Source organism: Gobius niger (genome assembly GCF_951799975.1).
Source record: "Gobius niger genome assembly, chromosome: 14".
NCBI classification, from domain to species: domain Eukaryota; kingdom Metazoa; phylum Chordata; class Actinopteri; order Gobiiformes; family Gobiidae; genus Gobius; species Gobius niger.
The window spans coordinates 5,360,860-5,385,508 of NC_136865.1; the positions used below are offsets into that span (position 1 = coordinate 5,360,860).

The 24,649-nt window shown below is 42.8% G+C and overlaps 1 protein-coding gene across 7 annotated transcripts in view; it reads left to right on the forward strand.

Annotated features, from left to right (window-relative positions):
- epb41a (erythrocyte membrane protein band 4.1a) overlaps nt 1-24,649 on the forward strand; it is a 58,821-nt gene that overhangs the window by 24,309 nt on the left and 9,863 nt on the right. The window contains exon 10 of one of the 7 annotated variants that reach the window (XM_079571272.1): nt 11,701-12,054. The exons of the other annotated variants lie outside the window; for them this stretch is intronic. Within the exon in view, the coding sequence (XP_079427398.1) occupies nt 11,701-12,045 (345 nt within the window). The 3' untranslated portion in view covers nt 12,046-12,054. Of the gene's footprint in view, nt 1-11,700; nt 12,055-24,649 lie in introns of those variants that run through there. 7 annotated transcript variants of the gene reach the window in all.

Genomic DNA, 24,649 nt, shown 5'->3' on the forward strand with positions numbered 1-24,649 from the left:
TATGCTCAAATTGAGATGTTTATACTAGTCTAGTTAATTACGTTTTGCAGTGTAGCTTAGCAATTGCATTATGACATATAGGTGAGTCTTGTTGAAACCCCCCCAGGAAACTTTAAATCCAATACCTGGCCACTCATTGGTTTCGTGAATGCACTTCATGGGTTTGCGTTTTTTGAAACCGAAGCTCAATCGAGCCTTACAAGTCGTTGCCTGTTGGCAGAGCAGCCCCAGTGTGCGTTTGGTCCAGCGTTGTGTATGCCGTTCTCCTCCATCCCCCCCCCCCCTCGCACAAGAAATCCGTTCCTCTCCACCACCACCCCCTTCTAACCGAGAAGTCGGGCGTCGTACATGGACGCGCTGATTCTCATGCCAGCTGCTTTACCGCAAATCTCCCCATAGCAGCCGAGGATACCAGTTTAAAAAGCCAACGGAAATGGCTTTATTTCTGGCGACCGGCACGCAAATAGAATATCCAAAGTGTCGTTTTTTTGCTCCAGTGATTTCAAGTCTAGAGGACGAGATGGAAGGATGAGGCTGATTGATCAAAGCTGCAAATCAAAAATGGCACTTTAGTCGTGACTGCTGCTGACAGCGACCATTTAGTTCCCAGTTTTACGTGCCTTGGTCTGCGTCATGCTTTGAGTCAGAGACACGCTTTGATCCAATCACTGCGAACTTAAAGAAGCAACAGATGGATTTAGTTGATTCTTAAAGGCAGTGTGCAGGCGTCTACATTTTCTCTGGAAACTGAATGAAATGACTTACAGGTATTTGGTAACAATGTCAAACATCTTTATAACGATCTTTACACTTTGCTGGTTAGAAAATGCAGTATTGATAACAACTGTAGTTTCAGTTTTCTTGATTTTCCCACCCTCTTCTGTTTCAATAAAGAGAAAAAAATAAAATAAAAATAGACCGTGTGGCTGTAGTGAAGCCATGACGAGTGTTCTTACTCCGTGATGAAAGGATTAAGCTTACCAAGAGATGGAGAGGTGAGAAAAGCATTTCCCGGATACGTAATTTTTGGGAGCTGGTTTATCCACTGGAGAAGATTCAAAGGCCACGTTCAGACTGCTGGCTGAAGTGGAAAACGACACGTGCACGGACAGGAAAACGATACGTGCACTTGTTATGAAAAGTCCATAGTCCAAAAAAGTGCCTCTCTTCCTTCTTAAAGGAACAGGCCACCATTTTTCCAAACTGTCATATGTTCTTACCTGAGCTTAGACGAGTTGTTACGTACCTGTCTGGTCTTTGTACGTGCCCGTGGAAGAGCGTGGCAGCTTCCAACTTCAGCCCCGTTTGGAGCTATAGGAATACATTGGGAGAGCCCCAATGCTAACAACATCTTTGGTCGTTTTGCATGACTGAGGGCACGCAGAAAGACCAGACAGGTACGTATCAACTTGTCTAAGCTCAGGAAAGAACATATCTCAGTATGGAAAAACGGTGGCCTGTTCCTTTAAAGCAGAACTAAGTAACTTGTTTACCTTCATAAATCCTTTTCATGGGATATGTGCAATTGTGGTCCAGAAAACCACAATTGCAGCTACAACGGAGGCCCCAGTACACAGTACACACTAATGGAATCACGAAGAACAAGCAAACAGGCTAACGGCTAGCACAACTTAAACAGTATTTACAGCAAAGTTTGTGTGTGAAAAATGATCTCCATTGTGTAATTGGATGTACAATATCCCTCTGTCCCTTTGTCTTCTCTGTCAGTGTAGTACTTACTCTCACGGACAATTAATGAGTAAAAAACTGCAGCATGCTAAGACATCTGCAGTAGCGCTTTTGGCCTCTAGGAGCATGCGGTACTTAGCACTGCTTTAAAATAACTAGGTAATTGATGTACAGGCTCTGTTAGCTTCCTAAAACCTTTACATAGCCAGATCCACGGCGCTGTTTCCTGTTTACTTCCTCAAACAGAAGAGTGCCATGCACATTCAAGCCCATCCCGTTCAGACGTAGATTAACCACCTTGTAAAAAAATCTGTTTTTTTCCCCAAAAACTCTGAATTAAGCCTGAAAATAAGCAATACAAACATCACTGCAGCAGTGACAATAAGCAGAATGTAGCCAAAGATGCAGTTCCAGGTCTGTTTTTGATGAGAAAACAACATTGTAACATCAATTTTGGCATATTACTCCCCTTTTATAAGCCTACTAGCTGAGACCCGGCCTTCGGCCGGGCCTCGCTAGTCTCCACATTTGATATTCAGAGATTGTGAGTGACTACAAAGAAATGTCCAACCCGTCACACAGTTCAGCTGTAGGCCAGTGGTTCCCAACCCATTCCAAAAACTATGGCCACTACAAATGAGTAAAAGAATGAAGGCTCAAAAAAATCTCAAACAAACTGCAATTGGAGTGTTTGATGCACCCGTGCTCCTCTCTTATAAAGTACGACAATATTTTCGCTAAACTCGGGGAACAGGATTCAAGAGACAGTGGAATAATTATTGATAAATATTAGGGGGTCAGCTTTAACGGTTTGGTTCACGGTGCAGGACCCGTGGTTTGGTGCATCACGGTAGTGAACAATAAAAAAAAAGAATGAGTAGGTTTTGAACAGAAATAATAATGATCGTTATTAGACAGTATTTATAACCTTACAATAAAATGGGCAATGCGTTCAAAGCTGCTATAGAATCAAATGTACCTCTGGGCTCACAATACGTGAAAGCAAAATAGAAAACAAATGGTACAGCAGCAAAGTTAAAAAAAAAAAAGGAAAAAAAAGTACGCAGTGCAGGCCATGCGCTCGTTAAGTGGTTTCATTTTCGCTTTGACTCACACGGAGGATAAATCAGTCGGAGCAGCGCGTGTGATTAGAGGCTCGTGTTTGAGCAGGTTTTGGGCACGCACGCACACGCACACACATACACACACAGGCACACATCGCCCTGTTTGGATGCGCGCACACGCACGGCAGTCAGATCTCGTGCACTCGTGTTTGTGTGACAGCGGGTTGTCCTCGGACAGCAGCACCGCGGTCCATATGGACCCGTGGCCAAGGCCCGCGGCCGGTGGGACCGTCACGTGTGGGCCGGCCGCGGATGTCCACGCACACACTCAGTACTGTCGCCAGGCTTCCTGGTGTTCCCAAACGGTCTCCCATCCCAGTCCTAACCAGGCCCTTCCCTGCTTAGCTTCGGAGGAACGGTCTCCCATCCCAGTTCTAACCAGGCACTTCCCTGCTTAGCTTCAAAGGCGGTATGGGAAATAAACATGGCGGCGCCCAGGCGGCAGCCATTGAGATAGCGTTTTCTATAATAGATAGTTTTACGCAAATCTCATCTTAAAGTGCAATATTTGTCCATGATATATTTTTCCAAAACCCTTCAAGTGGATATGACAGTTTCATTTGATTCTATTTATCGGTTGAAGTGCAACATGGTGTGGTTTTAATCTAAGCTAAAGGCGTGTATTCGCTGTGAGCGGCTCGACTCCCCTCAGACCTGAGGAAAAGGACGTCTCCAACTCGTCTCCATGGAGATGTGGACTAAAGGCGGCCAAATACGAGATTTAAATGAAACTGAAGTAGGTTAAGTCCTCATCCAAATCCATTCTTCGATTACCCACTGCAAAAAATGTCATCTTCGAGCTGTCGAGCCGCTCATTAGGAGCATGTTTTGTATCGCTGGCAACAGTACAATCCAAAATGTTACACAAACTCCCCATTTCCCCGCAGCATAATTAACACAATTATGCAGCCAGAACGTTGGCATAACTTTGTTCGGTTTGAGATTCTTTGCAACGTTTATTATTTTACTTCTGTTTTGGATATTTGTGTGCAATAGGCCTCCAAGTTTTGGTAACGCTTTATAATAACTACACCTTATACCATGGTCTGGGTAAATACTGGATTCTGATTGGCTGGTGCATTATTTTGGTATAACCGCACACGTAGTCCGGTAGTTAAATCACTGGGATGTCACTCCGCTGTGGGCGTCGCCATAGCAACGCATGACACAGCTGAATCAGATAAAGGCGTAATTAGTGACTGACAGGAACGTACGAGGTGGATTTTGTGTGAATTTCAACGTTTTTGGCCAAAACAAAACGTTTGCTAAATGTTTGTAGAGGAGAGTGAGCAGCTAGGTTAGCTACTGTTAATAACATATGAGCTTTACATTTCTATTGAAAACGGTTAAGGCTATTCATCATTTTCAGGCGTACATAAAATGATCCTGCATTTAAGCATATTTGTCTGGATTAGTAAAGTCAAACATAAAAGTTTCAGTTGGGGGGGCCCAGGTGTGAGCGACTCCACCGCAGCTGTTTCCATAAACAGTTGAGCTCGTTGAGCTAGCTAGCTAGCTTCAGGTTAAACAGCGTAAAAGTGAAATAACTCCTGCCCACGAGTGCCGCACATCGGTGTTTACTTCCACGGAAAAGTGTTTCCGGGTTAGTCCTGTTGTGTTGTGATTCTGTGCTGATGTTGTGTCGTTGAGCCTGACTGAGATCCTCGTAATAGCTGCGGAGAATGACTCGCTCTGAGACCAGCCTTCAGTGACCGGCTAATAACCCACACAAAATAGTCCCGTAGTCTGGCATATTTAGTGAGTTTAGTAAATGAAACAAATATTTATTATAAATGTTACGTTTGTGTGACCCTGGTATAAGCGGATTAAACAACTCGGAGCCGTGCATTAGACGGTTATAATGCACTTCGTTATAATGCACTCCGCTGCGCGTCGTGGTGTTCTTGACTCCGCGTCGTGCATTATAACCGTTTATTATACGGCTCTTCACAACGTAAGTAGAAGCTCCGTTGATTTGAATGGGATTTCCAAACGTTCTACCGGTCATTATTTTCTGATAAAGGACCTCTGAGAAAAATAATGACCGCTGCCAATGGCAACGGAGTTCGTGCTTTCATATCACTCCGCGCGTACGTAGTAGCGGACACTATCTGTCCCCGTCACTGCGAGAGAAGTTGGGGGAATTGCTCGTGAAGTTAGCGTGAGTGTGACTTTCAACTTACCCAGAGATTCACCACCATTTCTCCACTCCAACTGCGCCTTCAACTAAGTAGCTACGCTAGCTACTAGCCTTGCTGCTTCTAGCCTAGCAAAACGTTGCCTAGCAACGCGCAAACTTTTGGGAACTATTTGTCGCGGAAGTCATTAAATAAACCTTTCGACCTTCATAAAAGTGTACAAAGTTTATGTTGTGTGTTCAGTTGGCAAATGGCCGTATAATAAGCGGGATAATGTATAGAACGCTGGTCATTATCGGGAAAATAAGCACCTTCAGGGCGAAACAAGACCCCTCCGCTTCGCGTCGGGGTCCGGTTCGCCCTGTCGGTGCTTATTTTCCCGATAATGACCAGCGTTCTATACATTATCCCTTACCTAATGCACGACTCCTCGTTGTTTAATCCTTACTTATTTAGCCTTAAAAAATTATGAATTAACACTTAACTACTACGTTAATGCCTTTCTCATAATAAATAGTTCTTATTTATTGTCATTTAGTTATTGAAGTGTGAACTCATCATTTATTAAGGCTAAATAAGGTGTTGTTATTATATAGTGTTTACATTTTTCGACTAATAAAATGCTCAACTCTACAGCCGTTCTTGGTAAAATTGCCCCTTCACTGGTGTAAAACTACGAGTAATACTTTGCATTATCCCATTGAACTAAGGAATATTCGAAAGGACATGGAGAGTCGAAGGAGGAGGACCGTTGTGCTGCTGCGGTGGAGAGTCTCGGCCTTGGCAGCTTTCCCCAAAACCACGCCGTGTACACTAAACTGCATTGACCGCGGCGGAAATGGCTTCTGTCTGCTTCGTTCCATCTCATTTTAATCCCCTTCCACCTGTTCCTCCATCTTGACCGCAACCTCCGCCCTAGCCTGGGCCTCCAGACGGTGTTATTGGGTCCATCTGTCCCCATCGCACTCTGCACCGCGAGCTGAAGACGCACACTCATTCTCACTAGAACAGATTCCGCTGCAGATTTGTGGAGTTTTTTTTTTGTTTTTTTTCAGCCAGAGAAGCACTTTTTCCCTCTCTGTGCCTCGGGCAAATTTTTTTTCCTCGTTTCCTGATATTGCTGAACGCTGTGAATTACGAGAACACACATAGATAATAAAAAAAAAAAGAAAAGAAAGAGAGAAAAAAACTCTCCGACTGCAGCACTGTCCCGAAGCTAAAAATTCCCAAACTTCCTCGGAGAGCTTTATTTTCGGATGCCAAACCCGTCCTGTCGGCAGGATTGTAACATCTGCGTGGGTTGGCAGCGTTTCGTTTTTAGAACCTCATTAGAGTCGGCGCTATACGAGAGCCAGCAATTACGACTGAAGGATTTTAGGGTGAAAATCTAATAGCCTTTTTTTTTTCTTCTGACAATTACGGTGTTTGCGTTTTCTTTTGTATTCTTCAGTTTGCAGAGGGAGTCAGAGAGATTATATGCAGACGTTGGGAGTAGCACCAAGTCCTGAGTTCCCAGAGCTAAAATGGAGTCTGGTAGTGGTGCAACGGATCATCATTTGATCCGGGATCCGTTCTGATCAATATCTTCGGGGCGGTACACATGTGATCCACGGATTGATTGATTTATTGAAAAAAACAGTTGTGCACACGTTCAGTCCACACTAGGGATGTCACGGTAACCGGTGTAGCGGTAAACCCCGGTAAAAATTTTGACGGTGAAAATGACCGTCTTGTTTTGTGTTTTTATTATTATCTCGGTGAATAACCGCACCCGCGGTGTAGGCACGGTGAGCCTCACCAGCCACCGTCTCATCTGCTGCAGTTTCCGCGCATGCGCACTTTGTTGTTTGCAACCCAAACAAAACTCTCTCGAAGGTGGAATCATGTCCGACACGACAGCGCGCAGGATCTATCAGCCTCAGAGTTCAGTTTGCGGAGCGTGCAGGAAAAAGTGTCTCCAAATGCAGCAATACTTCGAACCTCTGACTCACCTGCGTGACCGTCTCCCACAGCTCTATAGCAGTAAGTTAAGGTTGGCGTTTTAGCTGAAATGCTGATGTGGGACTTTGGGTTGAGGGAGAATGTAACGAGTCGCCTCATAGTGCGGCTGCAGCGCCACCACCAGCATAAGCCATGTCGCGGATACCTCCGCACAATGGCACAATGCGTTACAGGGCTCCCGGTGGCAGATTGCAATAGATTCACTCTCGCCGCAGTTTTATGAATGTAATAATGATGGCATTTTCCCAAATCTGCAAAGCGAAAGCTCACCGGAAGGACAACAACAATTTTCCTGATATAGACGGTTTATCTTCGTTTCTGACGTTATAAATAGTCCATGTAATACCCTCGAAACATCAACAACACATCGTTATAGTTCCTTTACTTTGATGTGAAAAGTAACAAGTCAAGCACTGTTAAACTTTATTGAAACAATTTCAGTTTGTGTAGGACTATCAATGTTTTCTGAACATATTAACACACATTTAAAAAAAAATCCACGATAATACCGAAAACCGTGATAATTTTGGTCACAATAACCGTGAGGTAAAATTTTCATACCATGACAGCCCTAGTCCACACACGGCGTGGTCTTGGCGAGCGGAGGAACGGAGGAGCTTGAAGGCCCAACGTCATTTAAACGGGAACATTTTGGCTTCACTTTCAAATGTAATGATGAAGGAAAGAGGCTGGATGGAGCGCAGGGCTCGTGTTGTCTGGGCACAAAACAAGACCCTGAGAAACGCTGATAATGACAGAGGCTTATTAACCATCCTCATCAGCTCAGCGTCTCCCCGTCAACGCCACCCTCCCTGTTCATCCCCGCTCTGAGGGTCCTCCATGTCGGGCCATCTACGCAGGACTGAGCCCCCCCTCACGAGAGCCACTTGTGAGGACGGCTTTGGGCAAAGGCAGTGACAGGTGCGGGCTGGTCTGTATTTTACATCAAAGTGCTGAAGTCTGTGGGAACGACGCCGCGTAGACTGTTGGAAATGTGCGTTTTATTTAATTGTCTGTGATGCATTTAATATTATTAATAGTAGAGTTTTTTATTAATAGTCAATAATAGATATTGACATAATGATATATAGACATAGATAATATGCCTTTTACTGATCAAAAAAATGATCTGATCCGAGGAACGATTTGATCCGTGAGTTTTTTGATCCGTTGCACCCCTAGAGTCTGGAGCCATTGGTAATGAAGTCCTAGTCTTAAAGGGGGGGTATTATGCAAAATCGCCTTTTTCAAGCTTTGCATCATGTTATTATGTCATTCCCTCATTAAAAACATGCCTGAAGTGTTGCCTTGGCACGTTCACATATTTTTGAGTAATCTGTAAAAACTCTGATGGCGGCCATTTTAGGGACAGCTTTGCCTGAGTCCTCCTAGGAACGCCCCCACCTCCTGGGAACGCCCCCACCTCCTGGAGACGCCTCCGAGCTTTCGTCACCAGCCGAGTAACCAACCACTGCTCCTCAGCAGAACCCCCTCCCCTCTGATGCCACAGACAGCGTGTGGAGGGGGCGTGTCGGAAAGGGTCAGAGGTTCTTAAAGAGACAGAGGCCTATTTCAAGACATTCGCTACGGCCATTTTGAGAGAGCAATTTTATACAAGGCAGTTATTCTAATTTACTGCATTTACAGACCAACAGAAGGTTTCGTCATCATTGTAGTGTGATATAGACTGGTGCTATGTGATTGAAAAAAGCAGAATACCCAGTGGTAGGCAATTGTCTGCAAAATAATATCGAAATTGCAGTTTGGAAGATATGCAAAATCATCCAATGTGGAAATTAGATGTGGAGGGAATAAATGGGATTTAGAAAGTTGTTAAAGTCTCATTAAAAGTCTTGAATTACAAAAGTGAACGGCCTCGCAGATGAATGGATTCATAATGGATTCATAACAATAATAAACACTTGTATCGCGCTTTACAAGCCTGTGTTACCAATTTTATCAAAACGCCACACTATCAATATTCATTCACGCTGTACCGTACCTTCTGGCCTATTGTACATGTTTTTAGTGGTAGGGGAAACCGGAGTACCCGGAAGAAACCTACGCAGACACGGGGAGAACATGTGAACTCCACAGAACGGCCCCGCCCAGGTGTCCTAACCGCTGCACCACTGTGCCTCCACAAAAACACCCGAACCTGCCTTTTAGCAACCCAAAACCCAATCCATTACCGTTACTGTTAAAACATGGTTCATCCCAACATTGTAAACTAGAAAAGCGCACCTCATCAGAGACGGATCTGAAATCCCAGTCTGACCACAGGGGCAGACGGGTTCTCGGGCTTCGTCCACTCCCTGCCTGCGGCGTAACCTCTCCCGTTCCCCTCCCACCAGACCGCTTTGTGCCGGTTTGTCTTCCGGCCGCCAGATCGAGCTCCCTGCCAGTTCCCATTGTGAGAGGGAGCCTATTAATCAGGCCAGCTCTGCTCTCTGTCCTCGCCCTCCCAGAAGCACCGGCGCTGCAGCTCCGGCCGCCATCGCATTAGCTCTAATAACACTTTACCGTACATCACAATTATGGCTGAATGTGCTAAAAGCTGAGGAGGGCTTGGACCGCGGCGACCAATTACCAATTAGAAGTGCTGTGTCTCCTCTCCAAAAAAGACATGAAAGGGAGCGAGTGGGAACGAGGTCCTGAGTCCTATAGGCGTCTCCTTCTGCAGAGGCAACAGCATTGTGACCCATCAGGAGAAATGCACCGTTCTCCCCTCACGTTACAAATACAATTAGAGCTCATCCATCCAGCTGCTTTGCTTCTGATACCAATAATGGAGGTTTGAGTGTCTGCCGATATCCGATATTGACAGATACCAAGAAACTTTCTGAAAAGTGGCTGCTCTGGGTGAAGAAGTGAATGGTCCTCTTTCCTCCAGTGTCAGATCAATACAATCTCTTCTTGCAAATGAGATGTTACAAATCGATTATCCATCATATCTAATGATAAACGAATGGAAAAAAAACATAAATAATAACATAAACTAAATATCCTCGGCTACATGACAAGTAGACTAACGTAACGTGTTTACCTTAATAAATCCTTTCCGTAGTCCCTGTGGGGGTCATACAAGTGTTAATGGGATGATTGGAGGGTCTTTCATCTCCCCCTGGTGTCTCAGGAAAACCCAGAAAACCATGTTTGCAACTTGACTGCCACCGGACCGGAGCCACCAATACACACTAATAGAATCACGAAGAAGAAGCTAGAAGGCTAACAGGCTAACGTCACTTTAAACAGTATTTACAGCCATGTTTGAGTGAAAAAAGTTATTTCCATTTTATAATTGGATGTACACAATTCCTCTCTCCCCTCGCCTTTTCTGTCAGCGTAGTATTTACTCTCCGAGACAATTAATAAGACACTTGCCGTTGCGCTTATGGCCTCTAGGAGCAAGAGTTACTTAGTACTGCTTTAATAACAACTCACATAAAGTATTCTGATCATTAAAACTGGTGCATTACAAAAATGTTCTAACAGCATTTCAGAACCTAAAATACAAACATCGCTGCAGCAGTGGCAAATATTATTTTATTACTTTAACTGACACAATCACAGTTTCTGCCCGGCTTTAATTAGTTGCCGTTAGCATTAGCATGCTGCTGTTAGCTGCAGCATTTTGCTCAGAGATGGAATTCTCCAGGGTCAGAACTTCAAAATGTTGTATTTAGTTGGTGAAAGTTTTTATTTTTTTATTTTTTTAATGCTCAGAGCCAAAACCGGTATCGGTTCAGTATCAGATGTCGCTACCCGAATCCAATATCATATTACTGGTATCATCTCCGATGTCTGATTCCAGTATTGGATCCATAAATACTGTACAGTGTGCAGATTAAAAGGACATAATTGGCTCTTTGAAGCTTTTAACGTTTCCTCGTCTATAACCTACCTGGAGTAGAACTTTTCTTCACATTAGTTCCTGTTTAATTTGGCCGTTTCTTCTTCTACTGCTGTGTTTCCTGAGTTTTGTTGTGTAATAGGTAGAACACAGAAGTGCCTTGTCCATTTTTAAATGGGGTGGATTATTTATGCAAAATTTACTTATAAAAGCCTTTCCCCATGTTACAATGTTGTTCTCTCATCAAAGACAGACCGAGAGTTGTGTTTCGACACACTCACGCATCTTTGAGTAATTTTTTAATCATCTCCAGTAGTTTTTCTCCCAAAAAGCTCCTACCGTGGTCATACGTATACAGAAAATGCTTTTAACACATCCCATTAGCAAAACAATTACGGATTGTTTTGAAATATGGACAATCCTCACTGCTGCCATCAGAGGTTGCTCAACTTAACTACTGGATAAAGACCAACACCAAATAGCTGAAAATGTGGTCTTTTCACTTTTGCACTATTCGCAGACATTGGGAAAAGCTGCCTGTGTCTCATTAATGCAAACACTTTGTCAATCTACATGAACGTGAAATCTACGTTAGTCACAATGTTCCTCTCATGAACTACCTTTAATATAGCATTAGTGTCATTTCAGCCAAAATGTTACTTTGACTTGTAGTATTGCAGTCACACCACTAGACTTCCGTCCTTGGTTGAAAACAGCTCCATATTGCCATGTTTCACCTTCATTGTTATGTTTATTTTAATATGAAGTGTTACTTTGTCACGCCAGCCCCCGACCCCCCCACGCTTTCCCTCTGCTCCATACATCCATGTGTCTGCCCCGCCTCCTCTGACCACCCCGCTGTCCTGTATGCCTTCTCTGCTGCCGCGGCGCACAGAGGGGGGCGCGGTCTGAGCTCGGACACAAGGTAAGAGCCTGGAGCATGTCCCCGGTCCCAGGGTCCCACCACCACCCCCCCCACCCCCTGACGGAGCACGAGGCGCCCGAGGGCTACAGTGACTTTGAGTGGGTGGATGAGGACCAGACGGACGAGGAGGAGGAAGACGGCGACGGCGAGGGGCCGCCGGCGGGGGTGGTCATCGGCGTCCCGGAGGAAGGGGCGCCGCGCCTGGTGCACCCCTGCGAGCTGGCCCCCACCCGGATCCAGCAGTCCCGCATGTCCTTCTTCCTGTCCGGGCTGCTGGTCATGGCCCTCACTGTGCTCTGGTTCGCCTTTGTCTGAGAGAAGAAATGGCTTCTACCTCCCCCCGGGTTTGCGCCTCTGTTTACGTCCCGCTCTTGTTCACCCGCAGGAGCCGGTTTGAAAAGTTTACGAACGTTTTAGTCCATGCCGACGAGCGGAGACGTCTGTGTGTGTTTTGTGGGGACCCATCACTGTGGAAATGCACTGCGATTAAAGCCGTAAAAAAAAATTAAAAAAAGAAATGTCGGACCACGGCTTCGGCTCGTGACACAATCTTTAAAAACATTCGCCCGGACTACAGCCTTTTCCTATTTTATACGGAGACACATAGCCTGGGACTTCTTCTATCTTCTTTAGACCAAAAAATAAATAAAACAAAGAAGCAGGAGTTGGTCGCTGGCCAGGCTGTAAGAAAAACGACACTGTCAGGAGAATCGGCTCTGGAACAGTGATCCTCAAACTGCAGGGATCTCTGTACCTTCTGCACTAGGGCTGCACCCCGATATGCGATACGGCGGTGCAATATCGCCACAATGATATTATTGCGATATTTCACTAAGCCAGTTCAACACGATATGTTTCATTCTGGTCAAACACAAATCACAAGTAGCTCGTTTTTCAGCAAATTGTGTCAAAAGAAGACTTATAAACACTATATCAGGACCAAAAACAAGACCAAAATGTAACAAAATTAGGAAATGTTTCACTAAAACAGTAACTTTTACACCTAAGTTCAATGCATTGTTTGTTTTTGGCTGAGTTTGCAAAAAAAGAAGTGTCGATCTCAGTCAGATGAAAGCTTTAGTGATGTTGCGATATATTGTGGCTTTTTGCGATACGGATATTGCATCGCCTAATATCGCGATGCAATACTTTTTAGCGATATATTGTGCAGCCCTAATCTGCAGTTTAGACTTCATTTAAAGGAACAGGCCACCGTTTTTACATACTGAGATATGTTCTTACCTTAGCTTTGACGAGTTCTTTAGGACCTGTCTGATCTTCCCCCGTGCCTTCAGTCACGTAAACACAGCGCAGACGGCGTTAGCATTTAGCCTCTCCCTCTCTCCACTATAGCTCCAAAACTGGTCAAGATAGAAGCTACCAAGCTCTTCCACGTTTTCCCTATTTAAATATGGTTACGTGAAGTGTTCCACTACAAAGTATAATTACACAAAATTAAACAATGTGGATTTTCTAAGCGGATAAAAGGGGGGACTATATTGTAAGGCGTAATAATACCAGGAGTAATTTGGCATCCGTGCAGTAAAGTGAAGATTACTGCGCGGATTTCGAACTACTCCTGGTATTATTACGCCTTACAATATAGTCCCCCCTTTTATCCGCTTAGAAAATCCACATTGTGTAATTATACTTTGTAGTGTAACACTTCACGTAACCATATTTAAATATGGAAAACGTGGAAGAGCTTGGTAGCTTCTATCTTGACCAGTTTTGGAGCTATAGAGCAGAGAGGGAGAGGCTAAATGCTAACGCCGTCTGCGCTGTGTTTACGTGACTGAAGGCACGGGTGAAGATCAGACAGGTCCTAAAGAACTCGTCAAAGCTAAGGTAAGAACATATCTCAGAATGTAAAAACGGTGGCCTGTTCCTTTAAGCGTGGTCTGTCCCTTGTTTAGATCCAAGGTTACGTTCAGACTGCAGGCCAAAGTGACCCCAATCAAACTTCGCGACCTGTATCTGATCTTCTTATTGACAGTCTGAACACTGAGGCCACTTTTTCTACCAAATCTGACACGCCTCTGAAGTGTCGCAGTGGTCGCATTCATCTGACCTCCACGTCATCGACGCACCGCAGGCGGCGTTCATTTGGCATTAGAGAAAACAGGAGCAAGGATGCAACGTGTTCTCCATTTTATGAGTAAAGTCTGAGTGAGTGAAACCACTCGCCTCACAATCCACCGCTGGACTCCACAGCGGCACGTTCCTCTGCTCACGCTCAAGTCGCCCCGTAAAAGGACATAGCTTAAAATAAACCGGTGTCTTTACTTGCTTGAAGTGATAGTCTGTAAGTTTGCAAAGTGAGGAGAAATGGAGTGAAATTGTCAAGTAAACAATCAAACTCCTCCCCTCCTTAACCAGAAAGCCCTTCTTACTTTGCAAAATGAGGAGAGCAAAAGTAAACGATCAAGCTCCTCCTGATTGGACGGGACAGGCCGGTTCAGAGGAACAGCTCGTCTCATTGGTCGACACGGGAGGATACTAGACTGTGATTAGTTGCTGAGAACCTGGAAGGAGGGACTTTGCAAAAAATAATATATACTGTATATTATTACCGTATTTTCCGGACTATAAGTCGCCCTTTTTTTTCATAGTTTGGCAGGAGTGCGACTTATACTCCGGTGCGACTAATATGTGATTTTTTTTCTTCTTTTTTTAAACTCAAATATATAATTTCACACACCGCTAGGAGGCACTGCAGGCTATTAGACCAGCAAATACGGTACTTACTTTACATCAAAATGCCAAGACCAGGTGGTTGATTTTGCACATTTTGTAAACTTCGTAAAACATTTAGACTTCCAGACTATCACTTTAAAGGGGTCTTATGGAACTTTCGATGCAAAAAAAATTTGACCTTTCAGTGACCCAGCGCTGTATTGGTGGCTAGCATGGTGCCTGCACTTTCTCCTGGACCGTCTGTTGTTCAGGTTTTCTCTGCAGGTGGAACATTTCGTCCAGAAAACGTTCCACTAAGGACTGTGATTAATTTGGTTCTCTATCAGTCTGAAGATCATTTTTAACGGTGAATCAATCGATAACTCTATTGTCTTTTTGAGTCTGTGTGAATCAGAAAACGATGAATTGATCACTAAAATAGTTGCCGACTATTCCAATAATCGTTACCAATTAATCGTTTAGTTGTTTCAGCCCTACGTAGCAGCAACCCTAAAAAACAGTTGGTCCTGGAGAGGCCATTGCAATGGAAAGTGGAGGAGCGATATAAACCACACAAACACTACACAGGTTCTCCTCTGCTCTTGTGAGTCAAATTAGTTTCAGACAGTAGATCAGACACGAGTTGCGTTCCGTTTGAAGTCTGAAAACACAACAAATTGAGCTCTAAGACCGGCTGTCTGAACATAACCAAAGTGTAGCTCTCTTTGAACCTCTTCCAGTATTTGTCTTGTCCTCATAGTACTTGGAAATCCTTTTTGCTGCTGTTTGGAGTGGTTTGAGGACCACTGCTCCAGAGTCTGGACCACTGAACTAATGTCAAACTGAAGCTATTCTGCTGCTGGTATTTCACTTTTAGTACTTGGTTGTTCGGGATGTTTGTCCAATTTTACTACTGTCTGAATTGTTGTAAAAAAAAAAAAAAAATGTCCAGGTTTGCTTTTAAGTTATGACATCACACGCTTATTAAGAAAATATGAAGATGAAACCTTTATGCTGCTTTATTGTGATCAAATCTTTTCTCTGTTTCCCATGTAAAGCACATATTAAAGAGCCTACTGCCCCAAAACCTCAACAATGAAAGAAAGTTTGAGTTTTGCCACCTTAGATTTGGACCAAGTGATTGCGGACAATCAGTTCATTCAACTCATCAGAGAGAGTGGAATCCTAAAGGACTCGCTCAGGACTGCCATACTCCGCTCTTTTCTGTCATGTTGAATGATGAAGCCACTCGGGACGCTTCAACAACCTTCGTACTTCAGTCTTTACTTTGATGCTGAAAAGAGAAATAACGATGTAGTCGTAAAAGATTATGCATGTTAATAATGTGTGTTGTTTTTTGTGTGTGTGAAATACCTGGCACAAAAAAATGAGTTAAAGGGGACATATTATGCTTTGATCTGACTTGAACGCAAAATGAATTCGTGCTACTTTTGGACGTCTTTGCATTGGTAATAGTAAACTTTCACAAAATTGTGTTAGATACAGACGGCATCTCTGGAATCGGCCATATATGGTCATGTTCGAAGCAGTTGAGCGGGAAAACAAAGAGGAGAAAAATCAGAACTTTCTATAATTACGTCAAATCTACTTTAACAAATGCAGAATATTTTATATATTAGTTTTCTACACAATAAAGATACAAAGACACGGAGAAGAGCAGGTTCAACAGCCCATAATTACAAAAATAAAGGAGAATGCTACATGATGCTTCGTGTTAGCACCGTGCTACATGCTAACGCTAGCTAAGACTGCTGTTTTTTCCACCTCTACTGAACTGTCTGCTGTGAATAAACATCCACATGAGCTCCATTTAGACTTAACTTGATTTGTATATGATAAATAAGTTCATATTTGGCATAAAGTGGCTAAAAAGCAGTGTTAATTTTGACAACATATTTTATTTTAGTTTTAGTCTTAGTCTTTTGACTAAAATGTCATTTAATTTTAGTCGAGATTTTGTCCAAAAAATCTTTTCAATTTTAGTCTAGTTTTAGTCGACTAAAATTGCATGTCAATTTAGTCGACTAAATTTAAGACTAATTTAGTCGTCTTTGCTTTTAGAATATGTATTATAATCATATTTAATAAAGCTCTTCTGCTTCATGGAGCTGCTCCACATGAACAAAGCTCAGAGCTGATCCTTTGGCAGAGAATTTCCATGATCTGAGGCTCTTTCAGACGCTCAATACAAGTTTGGATGATTTTAGTCTCTCCCTTTCATTTTTATTTAGTCTTATTTTAGTCGACTAAAATATCTGGACATTTTAGTCATAGTTTTAGTCTCATGAAAAACTTTTAATTTAGTTTTAGTCCAATTTTAGCAATTTTAGTCGTCAATATCACTTTGACTAAAATTAAGACTAAATATTTTCGTCGACGAAATTAACACTGCTCAAAAGAGTGAAAAATTGTGTTTCCTAAAACATACTTCATTCCCCCTCGGTGAGGCCACGCCCCCTTGTGTCTATACAGTATTCAAATTTGCAACATTTTATATCAGATTTCATCGTGGACCTTGTCAGCTAGTATTTCTTACTGATTTTTGGACATATCAACATGATAACTACAGTGTATTTATTTATATACTTCCCCCCCTATCTTAGTGATACCAAATATTTTACTGTTTTTCAAAATTCTGACAATTTCTGTCCTTAATTATAAAAATATGATCCATTTGAAAATACATATTAATTTTGAATACTTTCTTTTGCCACATCGCCCAACCCTTCCTGTTCTAAATAGATTTATTTGGGGAAAAAGTCTGTAGATGTAGACGAGGCTAAAGAGGAGTCTGATGATCCTGCTGCGATGGCGGATGTGGAGATTGTAGCTCATATGTGTTCGGTTTAGGAAAACAAAATGATTATTACCAAATCTCCCCCATCATCACAGAGACCTGACCGGTCCCTTAGCGCTGACTGTAAACACTCACGTTTACGGGGGGGAAATAGAGCACAGACGGTTTTCGAAGCCAGTCGTGCCGTCGTTGCCGCGGAGACAGTTGGCATTTGTTTTCCCTTTGCTTCAGTCTTGGCTCTGCATTACGGATGTCGTGTCTTTTAGTTTGGCAACAGCCAGTGTCCGCTGCCATATGCTCTTCCCGCTGCGAGAGAACATACTAAATTTAGACCAAAATAAAAAAAATAAAAAATATCACTGCCTGGTGTAAAGTTGGATATTGTTTTTTTTTTTTTTTGCCGCGGCAGTCGCATATCAGATCATTCTGAATCTGGGAGTAAATTTAGCCTAAGCTCTGTCCCGGGAACTGTAGAATTTGCTTTATTTATGATAAGAAGTGGACTCTCGTTTAAAGTGCATATGACAGGTTTTAATGCTTTTGAACATATGACGTATTGAGATATGGAGCATCTGTTGTAAGTAAATATTATCATTTATTTCAGTAAAGCAGCAATTTTAATGAAGAAATGTTGGGCAAGTTATTTTTATTTGAATTTGGAAGCTGATGACAGGAAGCGACATATATGGTCATGTTTGAAAACAGTGAAGGGGGAAAACAATTTGGAGAAATATCCAAGCTTTCTCTAATTATTTAAAAACTACTTGAACAAATGCTGAATCATGAATATAGTTTTCTACTAAATAAAGAAACAAAGACATGGGGAGGAGCAAAATGGTTCAACAGCCCATAAATACAGAAATAACGGAGGATGCTAACATGATGCTACATGTTAGCATCGTGCTAATGATAGCTCTAGCTACGATTGCCGTTTTTTCACTTCTACTGAACAATCTGCTGTGAATAAACATCCATATGGACCCGATTTAGACTTCACTTTATTTGTATGTGATAAATAAGCTGTTTCCCAGAAGATTCTATTTTCCCCCTCGGCGAAGCCACGCCCCCTATAGATACAGACGGCATCTCTGGAATCGCCCATATATGGTCATTTTTGAAAACAGTTAAGGGGGAAAACAATTTTGAAAAAATTTAAACTTTCACTAATTATTCAAAAACTACTTTAACAAATGCTGAATTATGAATATAGTTTATACTAAATAAAGATACAAAGACATGGGGAGGAGCAAAGTGGTTCAACAGCCCATAAATACATAAATAACGGAGAATGCTAACTTAATGCTACTTGTTAGCATCGGGCTAATGCTAACGTTAGCTAGCGCTAGCTACAACTGCCGTTTTTTCACTTCTACTGAACAATCTGCTGTGAGAAAATATCCATATGGGCCCGATTTACACTTGACTTTATTTACATGTGATAAATAAGTGGATATTCCACCAGAAAATGGCAAAAAAGAGTGGAAAATTGTGTTTCTCTAAAGATTCTATTTTTCCCCTCGGCGAAGCCACGCCCCCTTCTATGACGAGATGCCGTCTGTATCTATAGAGGTAAAGTTTCAGAGTAGTTGGCACGGCAACAGTTAAAAATTGTTTGCCTCTATCTATGTCACTTCCTGTCAGTGTCCAATAAGGAAGTCAAACTATAAACATCTCAAAACATGTCAAACTAAAGAAAACTGGGTAAAATCTTTAGCAAAATCTGAAATATAGTTGTGTTAACTATGTTTTAGCAAGAATTGTCTCCATTTGTCTGCACTTTAAGTCCAGTTGTTTCGCTTCACGTCGGAGATTGAATGACTTTTCATTGGACAGCCCTTTTCTACACACCAACGATTGACTGGAAAGCCCGCCATCTTTGATCCGCGTTTACATGTAAATAACGGAGCGTGTTTAAAAAAAGCCATAGTACACGCGTTTGTCCGGCAGACGGCGCTGTGCAGTACAATCATAGCACTCAAAGAAGAATGAAGTCTCCACCTGCTTTTACTTCCTGACAGTCAATAGTAAAAGCATTGCATTGTATATTGTTTATTTAGCATTAAAAGCTTTTATTTTGAAATGACTGGGAAAAAAATGGAGTGCGCTGCTACTGCTGGAAGTATGCGAGCGCCGAAAAGTCACATTTTGCATGATATGTCCCCTCGAAAGCCAGCTCACTGGGACCGAACCGTTTTCTTTGGAGTCTGTTGTGAGCTTTTCCTTTTGTTGTCGGAGAGTAAAAAGCACACTTAGCTCAGTGCCCGGTCCGGACGTCGAAACATCGAACACTAAACTTTTCATATATTGCCGTAGAAATGTCTGAAAGTGTGTCCATGTAGCTGTCGTGTGCATGCCTGTGTGTGTCTACAGACGGCGGCGTGCATGTCCAACGGTCGATTTTGTTCCGTGTGTTTTTATCTCATGTGATGAAGTTGTTTAATAAATTTTGATGTTACAGTGTCCCGTGTACGTTTTGGGCACGGTTTGGTCCTGATGTTCGCTTCAACAGCTTTTAACTGATCACCTGGAGGTCAGCATTTTATCACCCGAGTCCTTCTCTTACCGTGAAATGACAATACAGGGATAAGCTTTATACAGTCATTTAGCGGAAACCATGAACCCTCACCTGAACCAAGCACTTTTTTCTGTTTGTATTTACCCAAATCTAAAAGCTTCTTGAAAAAGGCGTCAAAATAGCGACAAAAAAAAACAAACAGACGAGCCGAGGATGAAAGTACACAAAAAAGTGACAAAGAGCTACAAAAATGTGACAAAGTGATGGAAAAAGTGGGAAAAAATGCAGTGGTAACAAAAGGTGAAAACAGGGCTGGACAACACGGCAACAACGCGAGGAAATAGATCCGTTTAGATCAGTTTTGTTGGTCTTAGCTTTCAAATGAGACGCTTTCCATTCAAGACGCTTTTAGATTTGAACTGGGGGAAATGCACTTGGTTAAAGGAACAGGCCACCGTTTTTCCACACTGTGATATGTTCTTGAGCTTAGACGAGTTGATGCGTACCTGTCTGGTCTTTGTGCCCGTGGAAGAACTTGGTCTCTTCCAACTTCACCCCCGGTTTGGAGCTATAGGAATACATTGGAAGAGGCTGAATGCTAGCAACATCTTTGGTCGTTTTGCGTGACTGAGGGCACGCACAAAGACCAGACAGGTACGCATCAACTCGTCTAAGCTCAGGCAAGAACATATCTCAGTATGAAAAAACGGTGGCCTGTTCCTTTAACTTGGGGGTTCAAAGTTTAAACTAGCATGCTACAAGCTACATTAGCATTAGCGGATTCACATCAAGTTGAAGAGGACATTTGCTAAAGCTCAATAAACCTGATCCAATCAAGACAAAAGCCCTAAATGCAAAGATTGTAAAAGTGTATGATATTGTAAAAGACTCTTCCCTGCCTTGAAGCTCCTGTGGTTTCAAGCTCAATCAAGTCAATGGAAAAAGAATTCCGGTCTCGCTTTAGAATAAGGTGTTCTCATTAAGTATTAATAATCATTAGTAATCATTTAAGGGTTAAGGTAAGGGTAAGATTTAGGGTTTGCTATGAATAAGCCGATTAATGAGCTCTGTATGTTAACAGATAAAAGCATAATACGCAGGGTGTTAATACTTTACAAGCATGTTCTTAATGCTTTTTAGTACCTTATTAATACTTTATTAGCACACCTTAATATAAAGTGTTACCAGATTTTCGTGAGATTGTGAATGTGCATGTGTTTTATACCGATATAACATTCCAGTATAGTTCGGCTGATGGCGGGCTGTACATTTTGCACTGTGGTGTCTGCTGCTTTCTTTCGATTTTGTTGCTTCCTCGCTGTCCATGCAATTGTTAATTTAACTTTTTTTTAGACAGTGAAGTATAAGTAGTTTATTAAATAGAATGGCTGTGACGTTTAATCCCTGGCAGGTAGACACTGACAAAGCCAAAGAACGGAGAGAGGGACGGATTTGTTTGTGGAAATATACTTGTAAATGACGGTGTGGAGATGAAGAGGAGGAGGCGGAGAGGCTGAGGAGGCCGGAGCGTTTTGGCACGGCTTTAACCGTGAAGGCGAGCCCGGCATGTTTCATTAAAAGCCTTCATCATATTCGCCGACTTATGCTTCCTATTAATGCTGTCTTATGGTTTATGACGGCCATATTAGTTTGAAGTTATGTATTTAGCCATGCTGCTTTTTTCCTCCTGCGCTTTGGCAGTAAACTCCAGCTCCGGCCTGTTTCATCTTTCTTGCATTAGGTTTCCTTAAATCAGCTGCCGGGCTCCAATCGATCTCCAGCGTGCACTCGGCTAATTGCATGTGAGAGAGCTCCATTTGAAAACAGGCTGTCCCCGAGTCGTAAAACATGCATCGTAATAATGTATGAATCTATGTTTATTGCACAAAGCCGCTTGGAAGCAGTCGCTCGTACTGGGTGAGTACTGCTGGTTTAGTCCTGGTTTAGTCCAGATTAGCCCCGACGGGTTAAGGGGGTTGTTAGCGAGGTAAGTTCACTGTTTGCCCTGGTTTAGTGGCACTACGAAGCTGGACCACTTTTCAGGAGGGTAGATTGCTATGGTAACATCCCCTTAGTGCATAACCTGCTCTGGACCAGGTTTAGTTCCCATATTAGATGGGGTGATGGTTCTTGGACCAATAAGAGGGGAGAATCCTCTGTTTTAGCCAAACTCTGTAGGGGTGTGGAAGAAGGTATTATTTCATGTCAAAGTGCGCACATCATTTTGCACCTGTTTCTTCTCGTGCAGCTGCCACAGGATTGAGATGACACAGTCTTATATCTTGCCTGGCCTGCCAAGCTACATGCTTTTTCATAGATATTTCAAAGACATAGTCTGGGAGCAAGCATGATCTCAACGATTTCCCGGTGGGCGTGATTGACAGACGGCATCAACCAATTAGAGCGGGGTAGGCAACGTCAGGCCCGGGGGCCAAAACTGGCCCTCTGTCATATCACCTGTGGCCCTCGAGATGATTTTGTGGAACATAATTACACAAATCAGAGATGAAATGCCTGATTAAAGCAGTACTAAGTAACGTGTTTACCTTAATAAATCCTTTCCGTAGTCCCTGTGGGGGTAATACAAGTGTTTATGGGATGATTGGAGGGTCTTTCATCTCCCCCGGGTGTCTCTGGCCAGAAAACTTGACTGCCACCGGTGCGGAGAAAGCAATTCACACTAATGGAATCATGAAGAAGAAGCTAACATGCTAACGGGCAAAGCTAACTGCGGGCTAACGTCACGTTAAACAGTATTTACAGCCAAGTTTGAGTGAAAAAAATATTTACATTGTATAATTGGATGCACAATAACCCTCTCTCCCTTCGCCTTTTCTGTCAGCGTAGTATTTACTCTCCAAGACAATTAATAAGTAAAAAAATTGTAACTTGCTACTACACCTGCAGTTGCGCTTATGGCCTCTAGGGGCAAGAGTTACTTAGTACTGCTTTAAGTGCTCTAGAAATGAGCACCTTAAACTTTTTTTTAAACACCCACTAAGGCCATATATGATGTACAACATTGGCATTTGAAGAAAGTGACGCTTTACTTCAGCCGGCAATCCAGCCCTTTTGATGATGAAGAAAATCGGCCCTCCACTAAGCAAACTTGCCTACCCCTGAATTAGAGCAACGCTAGATACGTCGCCCTTTTTTACGAGGAACGCTTCCAACGCTGCTTCTTGCTCCGGTTTTAGGGATTTAAAATTTTCCAAATGATTTAAAACAGTCAAAAGAGCAGAAGAAAACAGTGCATCAGTCTCCACGCCGCCATCTTTAATGTTTTGGAAGAGTGCGTGGTGGTGACAGGTGACGGCTTCCGTCTCTTGGTGGGTGATTGGGTCAATATGGGTAAAATCATGAAATGATTGGCTACGAGCCTCCGCCCAGATGGATCTTCTTATGAACAGAAAGGAGGAGTGTCTGGCAGGCCAGGCAATCACTCCAGCGATCACTCGATATTCCAAATGTTACAGCTAGCTTGTATTCAGGTTTGTTGACATAAAATTCTCGTTGGGATGTGAAACTCTTTGGGTCAGACTCATGGAAGTTCATGGAACTAACTAAAGGATATACTCGACATGAGTTTAGTGATGGACTCTGATATTCAGGTGAACTGTCTCCGTTGTGTCGCCTGATCCTCATGAACATACTCACTGCTCCACAGACAAACCCAGAGTTTCATTTCTTACTCAGAAGTTTACACACCCTGGCAGAATTTTAGAAGAATATGAAAGATAACACAGAAAGGTTTTGTGAAGCCATATGTGGTGATGTTTGCTCTTTGTAAATCATGATGAAAAAAGAAGTACCAAAATGACCCAAAGTTTACATACCGTAGTTCTGTGTATTTCCCCCTTTAGCAACAATGACAGTCTTTTGTGGAAGTTGTGGAGAAGGTTCTGTATAATCTCATTGTAAAGCGGCCCATTCTTGATCATAAACTTTTGATCAGGGTCATTTTTGGTGCTTTCTTTTTTCATTATAATTCAAAAACAGCAAACTCGGTTTAATCCAGCACAAATTGCTTCACAGAGCCACTAGCTATGAGTTAAAAAAAATAAAAAAAAACTTTTTGTGTTATCTTTTGTATTCATTGAAAAATAGATGATTTTGCCAGGGTATGTAAACTTTGAGCACAACTGTAACTCCGCCAACTGATAACGCGCTTCACAGCACCACTAATCCGGAAACAGATCTCGGATGAGCTCAACCAGCTTTGTAGTATTGCCCTCTGTCATGGTCTTGTCCTGGCTTAGTCTTGATGACATTGTGCTTCTGGTTTACCGAGGAATTCCACTACATCCGAATGTTCGCTCAGCTCCGGTCCGCTCTCTGAATGTGAGTGACTCCGAAATGAACGCCTCCTTTTTAGTCCCCAAGGTGCTCGAGAGGTGCATGTGCGTGAAGATTGTGAAATAAAACATCTTGTAACAAAATTGAAAAGCATACAAGCTGAAAACTCCTATCACAGAGAAGATCGTGTTGAAGTGAGCCGCATTCTCTTTCAAGATTTTGTTTTCTCCTGAGTGCGAGGGGCAGAGAAAAGTTGCGTGAACGAGTGCGATAAATGCTTGATCAGGTCGTCCGATTGTTGTTGGGAATCTCGTTGTCGTTCGCTTTCCTGCTTGATCAGAACTGTAAAGCTTGATACGGAGAACTCTGCCGGAGCGGGAAAATACACTAGGCTTGATCTGTGATTTTATCGGAGAGGAACTGAGCGACAGACCAGGCAACGGAGACCATCAGAGAGAAGGATGTGGAGCTGTTGAGTGCAGGGCAGAGCGAACTGGAGGAGGTGGAATCTGGGGGTTAGTCTTTGCTTTGCTCCAGATTAGTTGGACTTGGTGTAGTTTGGTTTGGCCCTGGAATAAGATTTGCCATGGGTTGTCCTGGTTTAGCCCAAATCC